The sequence below is a fragment of the Gorilla gorilla genome, chromosome 12 (assembly GCF_029281585.2).
Source record: "Gorilla gorilla gorilla isolate KB3781 chromosome 12, NHGRI_mGorGor1-v2.1_pri, whole genome shotgun sequence".
NCBI lineage: Eukaryota > Metazoa > Chordata > Mammalia > Primates > Hominidae > Gorilla > Gorilla gorilla.
In genome coordinates this window covers 24,354,983-24,369,029 of record NC_073236.2, presented here as the reverse complement: position 1 = coordinate 24,369,029, position 14,047 = coordinate 24,354,983, and the positions used below count along the sequence as shown (strand labels likewise).

Here is a 14,047-nt window from a genome sequence, read left to right as displayed (position 1 = left end):
TGATTACTTTATTTTTATTTTTTGAGACAAGATCTCACTCTGTCACCCAGTCTGGAGTGCAGTTGCATGATCTTGGCTTGCTGTAACCTCCACCTCCCAGATTCAAGTGATCCTCTCACCTCAGCCTCCAGAGTAGCTGGAACTATGAGGAGCACACCAACACACTTGGCTACTTTTTTTTTTTTTTTTTTTTTTGAGATGGCGTGTTGCTCTGTCACCCAGGCTGGAGTGCAGTGGTGCAATCTCGGCTCACTGCAACCTCCGCCTCCTGGGTTCAAGTGATTCGCCTGCCTCAGCCTCCTGAGTAGCTGGAATTACAGGTGCATGCCACCACACCCAGCTAATTTTTGTATTTTTAGTAGAGACGGGGGTTTCACCATGTTGGCCAGGCTGGTCTCGAACTCCTGACCTCAGGTGATCCACCCACCTCAACCTCCAAAAGTGATTACAGGTGTGAGCCACTGTACCCAGCCACCTGATTTCCATTTTTAAAAGGTCATTCTGGATGCTGAGTAAAGAGCCAAAACTGGCCAGAGTGGCAGGCAGCACAGCAGTTAGGAGTTAACGGGATCATGAACTCATCTCGCCTGAGAAGCCAGCAGCATCCAATCATCAGAGGAAAGCCAGGACTCAAAGTGCATGAATGACAGGACAAGGAAGCCTGCAAAAGTGTGGTGAGCCCAGCTACCCTGCTTACAGAAAGAGATGCCATCAGAGGAAAGCCAAATGGGAAGGATTCTCTACATACACACCCTAAGTCAACAAATCCCAGAGAAGTTAAAATGACACTCCTCCCTTTCAAGCTTAATCCTGAGCATGGAGAGAAGCATGGAGCCCACCTCCTGCAGCTGTGATGGGAGAAGAGGGGCTGCCCAACCAGCTGGCAGCAAGTCTCTCATATCAGCTGAAAATAGCCCAAGAAACCATAAGTTAAGCATTTGTGGTCTTTTGCAACCTTAGTAATAAAGGAACACTCTTTCTATGGTTCAGGAGATGACAAAAAAGCCAGCCAGGTGTCCTGCTGGGTAAGGGTTTTCTGCTGGGCTTCTCAGACCTGAGATGTTCCCCTTCTGCTAACCACAGGGTGGTTTCCACCGGAGCCCACACTCATTCCTCTCACACCTTCTCAGGGAGAGGGGAGAGAGGGGCAAAGGGGATCCTCTGGCCTTCCTTCAACAGGGCCAAGCCTTTTCTTTCCAAGCACACCCGTTTGGATGGGCCACATGCCAGAGGGCACTGATGTGGAGGAGCTGAGGCAACCCATGCTGCAGGGCTCCCACAAGGAAGGCTGGGTGATGGAGACTATCCCACTCTGCTCGAGGGAGTACTCACCCCTGCACGAGGCCCCCACACCAGGGCGGGCTGTAGACAAGCTGCTGCGGGGAGTCTATCTTCTTCAGGAGGTCATAAGAGAGGCCCTGGATGATGGCCTGCATGTGTGAGGCACAGCACTGCATGAACTCCACTACCTGCAAAACATTGCAGAGATGCCCAGTGCGGGTGCACCAGTTTTCAATGGAATGGAAGCTTGGGTATGAAGATAAGTGGTCCGAGGAGCTGAGAGCCCCCAACAGAAAAACCTCTCAAAAGGAAAGGGCCCAGGTGATTTTCTAAAGGTATGGAATGTTTTCAGGGAGAGGATTTAGGGCAACAATTTCCTCCAACTCTCTCCTTCAACAGATGAGGAAACCAAGGCCAAGAGGAGTAAAATTTGCTGGTCCAAGGCCCAACAGCTTTAATAAGCAGGAGCCCCAGGAAGGAGACTGCACACAGAGGGGCCTGGCACTGTACCTGCCCTCTGAGTTTTACACTTATGTTATTTAGTTTTCATTAAAACACATCACACCAGCTGGGTGTGGTGGCTCATGCCTGTAATTCCAGCACTTTGGGAGGCCAAGGTGGGCAAATCACCTGAGTCAGGAGTTCGAGACCAGCCTGGCCAACATGGAGAAACCCCGTCTTTACTGAAAATACAAAAGTTAGCTGAGTGTGGTGGTGCATGCCTGTAATCCGTGCTACTCAGGAGGCTGAAGCAGGAGAATTGCTTGAACCCAGGAGTGGGAGGTTGCAGTGAGCTGAGCTGGTGCCACTGCACTCCAGCCTGGGCAAGACTCCTTCCCAAAAGAAAAAAATTCCCACCTGCCGAGCAAAGTTACTTAATGTCAGTGGGCCTCAGCTTCCCCACCTGTACAATAAGGAAAATAATAGTACTTAACTGAGAGGTTGTTGTGAAGATTGAGTTAATATATAAAAAACATTTAAAACAACATCTGAGTCATGGTAAGTGCTAGTTAAATGGGTCAGACAAAATTACAGTTGTTTGCCTTTCCCATCGAATGGATGAGTAGGAAGGTTCACTAGACCTGCCGGAAGTTTCGCAGCTGGCTAATATGCTTCGATCCAAGGCTGAGACTCCAGTACCAACACTAAGGCCACTGTACGCTCTGTGCTGACCACTGAGAGCCTGACTCTCAGCCCAGTGCTCTTCTAGTGGGCATGGCTACAGAGTGGGACCCACCCTTACCTGGGTGCTACGCTCCTTTCCTGCTGTCAAAGCCCAAGTCTTCGGGTTTTGACCCCTCTCATCGTGGAGTCGCAGGTCACCTCCTGCATCCAGCAGTTTGCTAAGGATCCACTGATTGCCTGAAAATGCTGCTGCATGGACAGGGGTGCTCCCATCAAAGCAGCGGCTGGGGAGGGAGATGGGTACAATGGATGTCCATGGCAATGCTCCTGCATTCCATGGAGTGGGGCTCAGTGTGCAACACAGGGCTCCCATTCTACAAGGCAACCTTGGTGATGAGGAATATAACAACATCATTTGTGAGGCCCCTGTCTGTGCCCACAGGAACTTTCTGCACACACACACACACACACACATACACAATCCCTTTTTTTTCCCTTTTGCACTCAACCCTTCAAGGAAGTATCGTTTCCCAATTTACAGATGAAAAAACAAAACGGCAAAGCTGAGGTTCATTCCCAGGCATAGATCTGGTTCCAAATCCAATTTTCTTTCCCCAGCACCCTGATATTGGCTGCCTGGAAACAATGTCTTCACATCTGCAGTGTCCTGGGATCAGGCTAGTCAAGCACAGCCTAACAAGGCGCCACCTCTCTCGTTTGAGAATGTCTCCCCACAGCCCCCCCAAAAAATCCTGTGGTAGAGCACAATACCTTGGCATCAGCAATGCAGTCAAGGATCTACACCTCAGAAAAATTTCACCTCAGAAAAATTTCAACTAAGCCAGTAAACTGTCTGAGGCATGAACGGACAGCCTTTAATGTGTCCAGAATATGGTGAGGATATGATGTATAGCCTTAGTTTCCCAACCTGGCTACACATCAGAATCACCAGGGAACTTTCTCTCTTTAGCTGAAAAAGAAACACAAATAGGAGGAGGAGGAAGGGAAAAAAATAGAAGAAGAAAGAAGAAGGAGAAGGAGAAGAAGGAGGAGAAGGAGGAGGAGAAGAAGGAGAAGGAGAAGAAAGAGAAGAAGGAGAAGAAGAAGAAGAGGAGAAGGGGGAGGGAAGGGGAGGGGGAGGGGGAGGGGGAGAAAGAAAAGAAAAGGATGATGAAGAGAAGATAAGAAAAAAGTCATCCAACTCCAGACACCCAGTTCTCTTACCAAGATGCAATTACTATTACAAGTTTTTGTATCCTTCTGGAAATGTTTTATGTATATACAAGTATAAAGAAGAATACACTATACAGGCCGAGTGTGGTGGCTCACGCCTATAATCCTAGCACTTTGGGAGGCCGAGGCGGGCAGATCACGACGTCAGGAGATCGAGGCCATCCTGGCTAACGCGGTGAAACCCTGTGTCCACTAAAAATACAAAAAAATTAGCCGGGCGTAGGTGGTGCATACCTGTAGTCCCAGCTACTCGGGAGGCAGAGGCCTGAGAATGGCGTAATGGCATAAAACCCGGGAGGCAGAGCTTGCAGTGAGCCGAGATCATGCCACTGCACTCCAGCCTGGAAGACAGAGTGAGACTCTGAATACACTATACAAACTCCTCTGTATCTAAATATTTTCTTTTCTTTTCTTTTCTTTTTTTTTTTTTTTGAGACAGAGTTTTGCTCTTGTCACCCAGGCTAGAGTACAATGGCGTGATCTCAGCTCACTGCAACCTCCACCTCCCGGGCTCAAGTGGTTCATCTGCCTCAGCCTCCTGAGTAGCTGGGATTATAGGTGCCCACCACACATGCCCAGTTAATTTTTGTATTTTTAGTGGAGACAGGGTTTCACCATGTTGACCAGGCTGGTCTCGAACTCCTGACCTCAGGTGATCTACCCACCTCAGCCTCCCAAAGTGCTAGGATTACAAGAGTGACCCACTGCACCCAGCCTACATATTTTCATTTAAGAATCTATCTTGGAGAAATTTCCATATGAGAAACTACAAGCCATCGCTTCTTGGCCTTTTGGCTAAGATCAAGTGAGAAACTACAAGCCATCTCCATTCTTGTTAACAGCTACATAGTATGCCAATGAATGGGTGTATCATAATTTAGTTAATAATCCACTGGGATATCTGTCAAAAGCACAGATTCCCAGACTACACCTTACACTGACTGAAACAAAATCTGCAAGCACAGGACCCAGGAATGTGGTTTTGTTTTGTTTTGTTTTTCAAATTCCCCTGGTGATACTAATGAGGCTGGCCTGCACCCAGGCATATAGGAACCACTGATCCCATTGGTTCTCACTGTAGGCTCTCTCCCACTGTTGGGCAGAGAAGCAGTCCAGCACACTGCATCATGGGAACCACAATATCCTCCTTGCTGCAAAAACAGCTTTGTATAATGTCTTACCATCTTGTTTTTTTTGGGGGGAGGGGGGTTTCTTTTTTTGAGATGAAGTCTCGCTCTGGTCCCCCAGGCTGCAGTGCAATGGCGCAATCTTGGCTCACTGCAACCTCCACCTCTCCTGTTCAAGAGATTCTCCTGCCTCAGCCTCCTGAGTAGCTGGAATTACAGGCACCTGCCACCATGCTCAGGTAACTTTTGTGTTTTTAGTAGAGACGAGGTTTCATTATGTTGGCCAGGCTGGTCTCAAATTCCTGACCTCAGGTGATCTGCCCGCCTCAGCCTCCCAAAGTGCTGGGATTACAGGCATGAGCCACTGTGCCCAGCCTGTCTTACCATCTTCTAATCATTCCTCCCACAAACAGTAAGAAAGCTGGGTTAGGAGAGAGATGATATTATTTCTCATTTGTCATGAATGCTAAGGAGGAAAGGAATAATGATTTATACCCAGCTAAGCTTACAAGAGAATCCAGGTCCACCTGGTATCAAAATGTGTACTATCATATTTATTTATTGTAAAGCCTAAAAACTGGAGTCTCTGCCTAGCCAACTCAGAAGTTTATTTTATTTGGTACACACAGTGTTCAAAGAAATTGAAATAGTTGGCAATATTTAACATTTGGGAGATTTCATTTATTTGTTTATTTATTTTGAGAGATAGTCTCTGTCTGTCACCCAGGCTGGAGTGCAGTGGCGCAATCTCGGCTCACTGCAACCTCCGCCTCCTGGGTTGAAGAGATTCTCTTGCCTGAGCCTCCTGAGTAGCTGGGACTACAGGCGCCCACCACCACGGCTGGCTAATTTTTTTTGTGTGTGTATTTTTAGTAGAGACGGCATTTCACCATGTTGACAAGGATGGTCTCGATCTCCTGACCTCATGATCCACCCACCCTGGACTTCCAAAGTGCTGGGATTACAGGCCTGAGCCACTGCGCCTGGCAACATTTGGGAGATTTCAAATTAAAAACTGGGATTTCTGGCTCTTGGAAATTCAGAAGATCTGGCTTTCCTGGCTCCCTTTCCTGGCCCCCTTTCCTGCCCAACAGCAATAGATCCCTGACCCTCCTCAGAGAAAACCTAAACCCAGTTACTTGGTCCAGTAGGCATCTGATTTGTGACTTCAATAGGTCCAGTCCATCACAGCGTTTCCACTGAGCGTATAGGAATAAAGCCTCCTGTCTGGGTGCGGTGGCTCACGCCTGTAATCTTAGCACATCGGGAGGCCAAGGCAGGTGGACCATCTGGGGTCAGGAGTTCGAGACCAGCCTAGCCAACATGGTGAAACCCCGTCTCTACTAAAAATACACACATTAGCCGGGCATAGTGGTGTGTGCCTGTAATCCCAGCTACCTGGAAGGCTGAGGCAGGAGAATTGCTGGAACCCAGTAGGCAGAGGCTGCAGTGAGCCAAGACTGTACCACTGCACTCCAGCCTGGGTGACAGGGTGAGACTCCATCTCAAAAAAAAAAAAAAGAAGCTTCCTGGCTGGGTGTGGTGGCTCACACCTAAAATCCCAGCACTTTGAGAGGCTGAGGCAGATGGATCACCTGAGGTCAGGAATTCAAGACCAGCCTGGACAACATGGCAAAACTAAAAATACAAAAATTAGTCAGGTGTGGTGGCGGTGAATGCCTGTAGTACCAGGTACTCGGGAGGGTGAGGCAGGAGAATCTCTTGAACCCAGGAAGCAGAGGTTGCAGTGAGTCAAAATCGAACCACTGCACTCCACCTGGAAAACAGAGCGAGACTTCATCAAAAACAAAAAAAGGAATAAAGCCTCCTCCCAGAAATTCCCCTTCACCTTGATCAGATAAAAATTTTTTAAAAACTTTTATTCCTGGTACCTCTATGCAGCCAATCATCAGATATTTTTTAAGTCACATGAAAATGTTCCCAACCACAAAATACAAAGCCATAGGGGTTTGCCATCCTCTCTTGTTCTTGTCCCTTTCCACTTCCTTCCTGACATTGCCTGGCATTACAAGTGTCCTTCCTGCACACTTGAAAAAGGGAACTTCTTTAAACTCTGAGGTCTTCAGAAGCTGGGCTCCTTCCTGATCTCAGCTGTGTCATTAATACTATGTACCATATTATGGGCTAGTCTCAATTCCCTGATCTTAAAAGTTAAAGGTTTGAATGGTTTGATCTTTAAAGAAATCAGCTTTAAGCCTGGACAAAGCAGTTGTAAATGCAGATGACTATAAAATGTTTCAATTTTTATCTGTATTTTTTATACAGGCTTTTAAAAAATGGTTTATGTTTACTGAACGGAATTATACTGTCATACAGAATATGAAAGTGATGATGGTCATGACTATATCACTCAAGGCGATGTTTATACACCTTGTTCCAGTAATGGAAAGAAGTGGGAAATGGCCAGGCATGGTGGCTCATGCCTGTAATCTCAGCACTTTGGAAGGCGGAGGCTGGTGGATCACCTGAGGTCAGGAGTTTGAGATCAGCCTGGCCAACAAGGTGAAACCGCATCTCTACTAAAAATACAAAATTAGCCAGCTGTGGTGGTGGGCACCTGTAATCCCAGCTACTCGGGAGGATGAGGCAGGAGAATCGCTTGCACCTGGGAGGCGGAGGTTGCAGTGAGGGAAAAACTGAAGAAAAAAGAAAATGTTGCATTTTTGCTGAAGAACTGCAGACTGTCCCAATATGGCCTCCCTACAACATGGGTATATGCAAACATCAGGTGAGCCAGCCCCCATGCCACCTTTTTTTTTTTTTTTTTTTTGGTATAGACAGGGTCTCTGTTGCCCAGGCTAGTCTCAAACTCCTGGGCTCAAGCAATCCTCCCACCTCACCTCCCAAATTGCTGGGATTACAGGTGTGAGCTACTGCATCTGGCTGACCCCTTTCTTTCCGGGCTTTGAAATTAAACAATACGGTAGAGCCAGTAGAGCGTGTGTGAGTCTAGAAAAATTCTGGAAGGAAACACAACAAAATGTTCATTGTTTTAAGTTACCTCTGGTTACTTAATTCTCATACTGATTGGCTTTTTTCTTTATACTTTTCTAAGCTTCCAAGTTTTCTTCCCCTAAGCAATCTTATAACCAATCCCTCCACAACACACATACATAAAATACAAAAGCTGCTCAGCACGGTGGCTCACATCTGTAATCCCAGCACTTTGGCAGACTGAGGCGGGCGGACCATGAGGTCAAGAGTTCGAGACCAGCCTGACCAACATAGTGAAACCCTGCCTCTACTAAGAATACAAAAATTAGGCCGGGTGCAGTGGCTCATGCCTGTAATCCCAGCACTTTGGGAGGCTAAGGCAGGCAGATCATGAGGTCAGGAGATGGAGACCATCCTAGCTAACACGGTGAAACCCCGTCTCTACTAAAAATATAAAAAATTAGCTGGGTGTGGTGGCACGTGCTTGTAGTCCCAGCTACTAGGGAGACTGAGGCAGGAGAATCACTTGAACCCGGGAGGCGCAGATTGCAATGAGCCGAGATTGCGCCACTGCACTCCAGCCTGGGCAACAGAGTGAGACTCTGTTTCAAAAAAAAAAAAAAAAAATACAAAAATTAGCTGTGTGTGGTGGCACGTGCCTGTAATCCCAGCTACTTGGAAGGCTGAGGCAGAAGAATCGCTTGAACACGGGAGGTGGAGGTTGCAGTTAGCCGTAGTAGTGACACTGCACTCCAGCCTGGGTGACAGAGCAAGACTCCATCACAAGAAAAAAAAAAAGTACAAAAGCTTCCAATATTAATAATTTAAGTAGGTACATTAAACAGAGCCTCCTTAAGTAAGATGGGAAAGACTTTTATGATTGTTCATATTCTGGCATTCCTGTGAAAATCAGCTTGAATCACTTAAGTGCCCAAAACCCCAGTTTCTGGTTCTGTTTAATGGGAACTGAAAAATGTTCACCACCGACTCTCCCTTCTCTGTCAAGAAGGTGTCAAATAAGCTAATATTTGAGAAGGCCCTAGCAAAAGCCGAAGTGCTTCACAAAAAGAGATGTTCAGCCAAGTACAGTGGCTCACACCTGTAATCCCAGCACTGTGGGAGGCCAAGGTCAATGGAGGCCAGGAGTTCGAGACCAGCCTGGCCAACATGGCAAAACCCTGTCTCTACTAAAAATACAAAAAATTAGCCAGGCCTGGTGGTGCCCACTTGTAATCCCAGCTACTAGGGAGGCTGAGGCAGGAGAATTGCTTGAAGCAGGGTGGCAGAGGCTGCACTGAGCCAAGATCCTGCCTGGGTGACAGAGCCAGACCGTGTGTCAGGAAAAAAAAAAAGTAGATGTTCGCCTGTCACTGATTCATTGTGTTACTGTTCCATATTAAAATTTAGACCAACTATTGGCTGGGCGCGGTGGCTCATGCCTGTAATCCCAGCACTTTGGGAGGCCGAGGCGGGCAGATCATGAGGTCAGGAGATTGAGACCATCCTGGCTAGCATCATGAAACCCTGTCTCTACTAAAAATACAAAAAATTAGCCCGGCATGGTGGCAGGTGCCTGTAGTCCCAGCTACTCAGGAGGCTGAGGCAGGAGAATGGCATGAACTCGGGAGGCGGAGCTTGCAGTGAGCCGAGATCACACCACTGCACTCCAGCCTGGGTGACAGAGCTAGACTCCGTCTGAAAAAAAATAAAATAAAAAAATAATTAGACCAACTATTAAACTCTGATTCTTTTCGTGTTTAGTGTTTTTTTTCTTTCTTTTTTTTTTTTTTTTGACGGAGTTTTGCTCTTCCCACCTCGGCCTCCCAAAGTGCTGGGATTACAGGCGTGAGCCACCATGCCCGGCCTAAATTTTGATTCTTTTAAACCACAGCCATAAGAGTCAGGCAAAAGTCACCTTTTTTTTTTTTTTTTTATTTTGAGACTGAGTCTCGCTCTTGTTGCCCAGGCTGGGGTACAATGGCGTGATCTCGACTCATTGCAACCTCCACCTCCCGGGTTCAAATGGTTCTCCTGTCTCAGCTTCCCAAGTAGCTGGGATTACAGGCATGTGCCACCACGCCCGGCTAATTTTTTGTATTTTCAGTAGAGGCAGGGTTTCACCATGTTGGTCAGGAGAGTCTCTAACTCCTGACCTCGTGATCCGCCCGCCTTGGCCTCCCAAAGTGCTGGGATTATAGGTGTGAGATACTGCACCCGGCCAAACGTTTTTCTAATTAGTTTCTAAACAAACTCATCTTAACAGCACAACCCCTATTTTCTAGACATCAATATTATTGTACTTACTGATTTGGATCTGATCCATAATCCACCAGAACATCAACAAATTTCCTAAGGCCCCAATAACGCTGCAACAAAAAGTGCTGTTTGGCCCCAAAGAGTTTACTGCATCAACATAAGTTCCTGCAAAGGAAATATCAGAATCAATGCAAATATCAGAAAATTTCCTGAGATGGAACTGGGTGGGGGGTGGGGGAATTAAATATTTTTATAGTGTACCTTCATATATTGCTGTGAGCTTTTTTAAAAAAAGTACAAAAGAAGGTCTTCATTAGTCGCACATAGATATAGTGGAAGGCAAACTCAGTGTTTATTCATCAAAAATATTTACAGAAAGTTGCATTGAAGCATTTAGTTCACCACACTGGCATATTATAAAATGGATTAAAATGGTTCTCAATCATGGGAAAGGGTGGCGGAGGGACTAAAGATACTGTGTGTGTTGGGAGGAAGGCTATAACATAAAAAGAGCTCGCTGGAATACAAGTCCTCACCTAAAAGATCTTACTAAAGTGTAAAGACTAATTCGACAAGGGAAAACAAAATACACAAAACAGACCAATTTCCAGTATTATCAAACAATGAGTCTGTGAATAATTAAAAGGGACTGAAAAAAAAGGCCAAAGTAGTAACATGACCAGGAAAATAAATAGAAAAGGGAAACATGACTTACCTACCAAGAAAAAAATTTAGTCCTCCAGAACACCAAAAATCACCAAGAAATACGAAAATTGAAATCCCCCAAGTCTGGAGGCGCAGTGGCTCACGCCTGTAATGCCAGCTCTTTGGGAAGCCGAGGCAGGTAGATCACTTGAGGCCAAGAGCTCGAGACCAACCCGGCCAACAAGGCGAAATCTCCTCTCTACTAAATATACAAAAACTAGCGGGGCCTGGCTGCGTACCTGTAGTCCCAGCTACTTGAGAAACTGAAGCATGAGGACTGCTTAAGTGGCAGAGGCTGCAATAAGCCGAAATTGTGCCATTGCACTCCAGGACCACAGAAAAAAAGCCCCAGCTCAAAAACAAAAATGCACATATCTCACATCTCTCAATCCCGCATCTCTCAAAACACAAAAATAGCACTTCGCACAATCTTAAGTTAAAACGTACACATCTCTCAAAACACCGAAAAAACACATCTGGCATAACCTTACAGTCAAACATTAGCCAATCATCTGCTAACACCTGAAAAAAGAACCAGAACCACTCACACCACGCTCTTTCCCTCTTACCTTCCCCAAAGGGAGAGAAGAACGACCATCAATAGCAAACAACAACAACAAAACGCCACGAGATAGTGATTTTCCAGAAAATGACACATTTACCTCTTTGTGGTTTAACCAATGCTTTACACGCTCACAAAAACTTCTACAATAACATATCTATAAAAACAATCCCTGAAAGTATAGTTTTAAGGGCTGCTTATGTGCCTTCCAGATGCGAAAGAAACTCACACATATTTTGCTGATGGTGAGTATTTCGTGAGCACATTTTCTTCTCGAAAATATTACTATGTGTTTTTTCCAAAAACGATCTTTCCACTACCAAAGTTTGAAAAAAGCATTTAAAGTAACCTCAAAATTTCGAAGATACTTTAGGCAATCACGGTAATTAACATATGGTAGCAAAACATGCAATCACTCGGAGCTCCTTTCTAACCCCGCCCCATTTTCCTCAACACGTAACGCTGACGACTATAAAGTGCGCCGGAGCGCCAGAAACCTTCAGGGAAACTGCCCGGTTTGGACCGATGATAGGAAGCAGGGAGGCCCTTCGAGAATAACCAAAGAGTGAAGGGAAAGCGATAATTCAAAGCCACAGATTGTGATATTTGCATAGCGTGCCCTATTATATTTTATACTGTGATCAAAATTCCACACACTTAAATATTTTGGATTTCTTCCCCAAAAACCAGGGAGTTTTTATTCTACATGGCATTGCTGTGTTTATTTTTTTCTGGTTTTCGCACTGTTGCCCAGGGTGGCCTTGAACTCCTGGGCTCAAGAGATCTTTCCACCTCAGCCTTCTGAAATGCTGGGATTACAGGAGTGAGCCATCACACCCGGCCATTGTTGTGTTTAAACAAGTAGGACAACATATTCCCCTGGTTTAAGCTTCAGTAGTTTCCCATTTGTTAAGGTACAGACAAAACTCTACATACTTATGTGAGAAAATACTTTAAATGGTCCATTTTCAAGGCATAATAAATCTAAGTACTGGCAGCCGGCCTGCAAACGTAACCGCACAGCTCACGCACCTAGAAGGTCACGATAAACGAACAGAATGTAGAGGAGGGGTCAGCCCATAAAAGGGAAGAAAGTTTCTTTATTGGGAATCGAAAATTAAAGCAGGGAAGGGGACAGGGTATAAAACCTTATAAGGGGGGTAATGAAACTTAGGCGACATCTGGAAAGATTGTAACCTCATAGCACTCGACCAATGAGGAACTGGAGGAGGGACTTGGATGCTAGGAGATAAATTATATCAGACACCCAATCTTGTAAGACCCCTATTAAAAGTCTACTTTCGCTGTTCTTCGTGCCTCTAAGCCCACTCTTTGGGTTTGGAAAGGTAAGTGTATTTCTCACACTTAAAAGGCCCTGTATGGTCTGGCCCCTCTCTCGAGTCCGTCTCTCAAGTCCATCTCTCAAGTCTCATTCTCCCTCACTCCAGCCACACTCTGGCCTTACAGTTCCTCATACTCGCCATGCTCCTTTCTGCCACAGGGCCTTTGGACAGGCTGTTCTCCCTGACAGGGATTCTCCTCTCAACCTCTAATCCCAACTTAACATCATCATTCAGACATTGGTCCAAATGTCATTGTCTCAGGAAATATTTCCCTGACCTCCTTTAGCAGATCAAACACCTCTTCTATGTGATCATTTGATTAATGCCTGCCACCTGCATGAGACTTTAAGTTTCAGACTATATGAATGGCTTTGTGTACCCACAATATCCCAAGCACCTAATAATGAATAAATCCAAGTAAAGATGTCCAGTGAACAGAACTGCAAAAGATAAAGTACATTAACAATGGCCAATTGTAAGCCATAGGGGAAAGTAAGTCAAACATACTACCCAAACAGCAGAGGGTTAAAGCTGGAACCCTGAGGCCCACTACCATCTTGAGGCAAGCTAGGGCTGGAAATGGTGGCTCACAGCTGTAATCCCAGCACTTTGGGAGGCCGGGCAGATCACTTGAGGTCAGGAGTTTGAGACCAGCCTGGCCAATGTGGAGAAACCCCATCTCTACTATAAAAACACAAAAATTATCCAGGGGCCGGGCGCAGTGGCTCACGCCTGTAATCCCAGCACTTTGAGAGGCCAAGGCGGGTGAATCACAAGGTCGGGAGATCGAGACCTGCCTAGCCAACATGGTGAAACCTCGTCTCTACTAAAAAGTACAAAAATTAGCTGGGCATGGTGGCACACGCCTGTAGTCCCAGCTACTCAGGAGGCTGAGGCAGGAGAATCACTTGAACCCGGGAGGCAGAGGTTGCAGTGAGCTGAGATCATGCCACTGCACTCTAGCCTGGTGACAGAGCAAGACTCTGTCTCAGGAAAAAATAAAAATAAAAAAGCAAATAAGGAAAGAAGCCAAAAAGTAGGCAGAGATTAGAGGAAAACCTGGAAGAAATGGGTCACAGTGACAAGGAAGGTTAAAAGTTTCAAAAAAGAAGGATCAGTCAACAGTATCAAAGCCTGAGACATCTAGTAAGAAGAAATTGGGTGGGGTGTGGAGGCTCACACCTGTAATCCCAGCACTTTGGGAAGCTGAGATGGGTGGATCACTTGAGGCCAAGAGTTCAAGACCAGCCTGGCCAACATGGTGAAACCCTGTCTCTAATAAAAGTACAAAAATTAGCCGGGCTTGGTGGCTCATGCCTGTAATGCCAGCTACTCAGGAGGCTGAGGCAGGAGGTGTGCTTGAACCCGAGAGGTGGAGGTTGCAGTGAGCTGAGATTGTGCCACTGCACTCCAACTTGGGCAACAGAGTGAGACTCTGTCTCACATAAAAAAAAAAAAAA

At 46.1% G+C, this 14,047-nt stretch overlaps 1 protein-coding gene and 1 non-coding gene across 2 annotated transcripts in view; both read right to left on the bottom strand.

Moving 5' to 3' along the window:
• The window catches only part of LOC134756757 (inactive serine/threonine-protein kinase TEX14-like), a 59,836-nt gene that overhangs the window by 27,433 nt on the left and 18,356 nt on the right, over window positions 1–14,047 (bottom strand). The window contains 3 exon segments of the mRNA XM_063695496.1: window positions 1,333–1,469; window positions 2,525–3,376; window positions 10,026–10,142. Of these exon segments, the coding sequence (XP_063551566.1) occupies window positions 1,333–1,469; window positions 2,525–2,881 (494 nt within the window). The 5' untranslated portion in view covers window positions 2,882–3,376; window positions 10,026–10,142.
• LOC115933199 (small nucleolar RNA U3) lies at window positions 11,222–11,432 on the bottom strand. The gene has a single exon (XR_004069147.3). It is a non-coding gene; the product is annotated as a small nucleolar RNA U3 (small nucleolar RNA).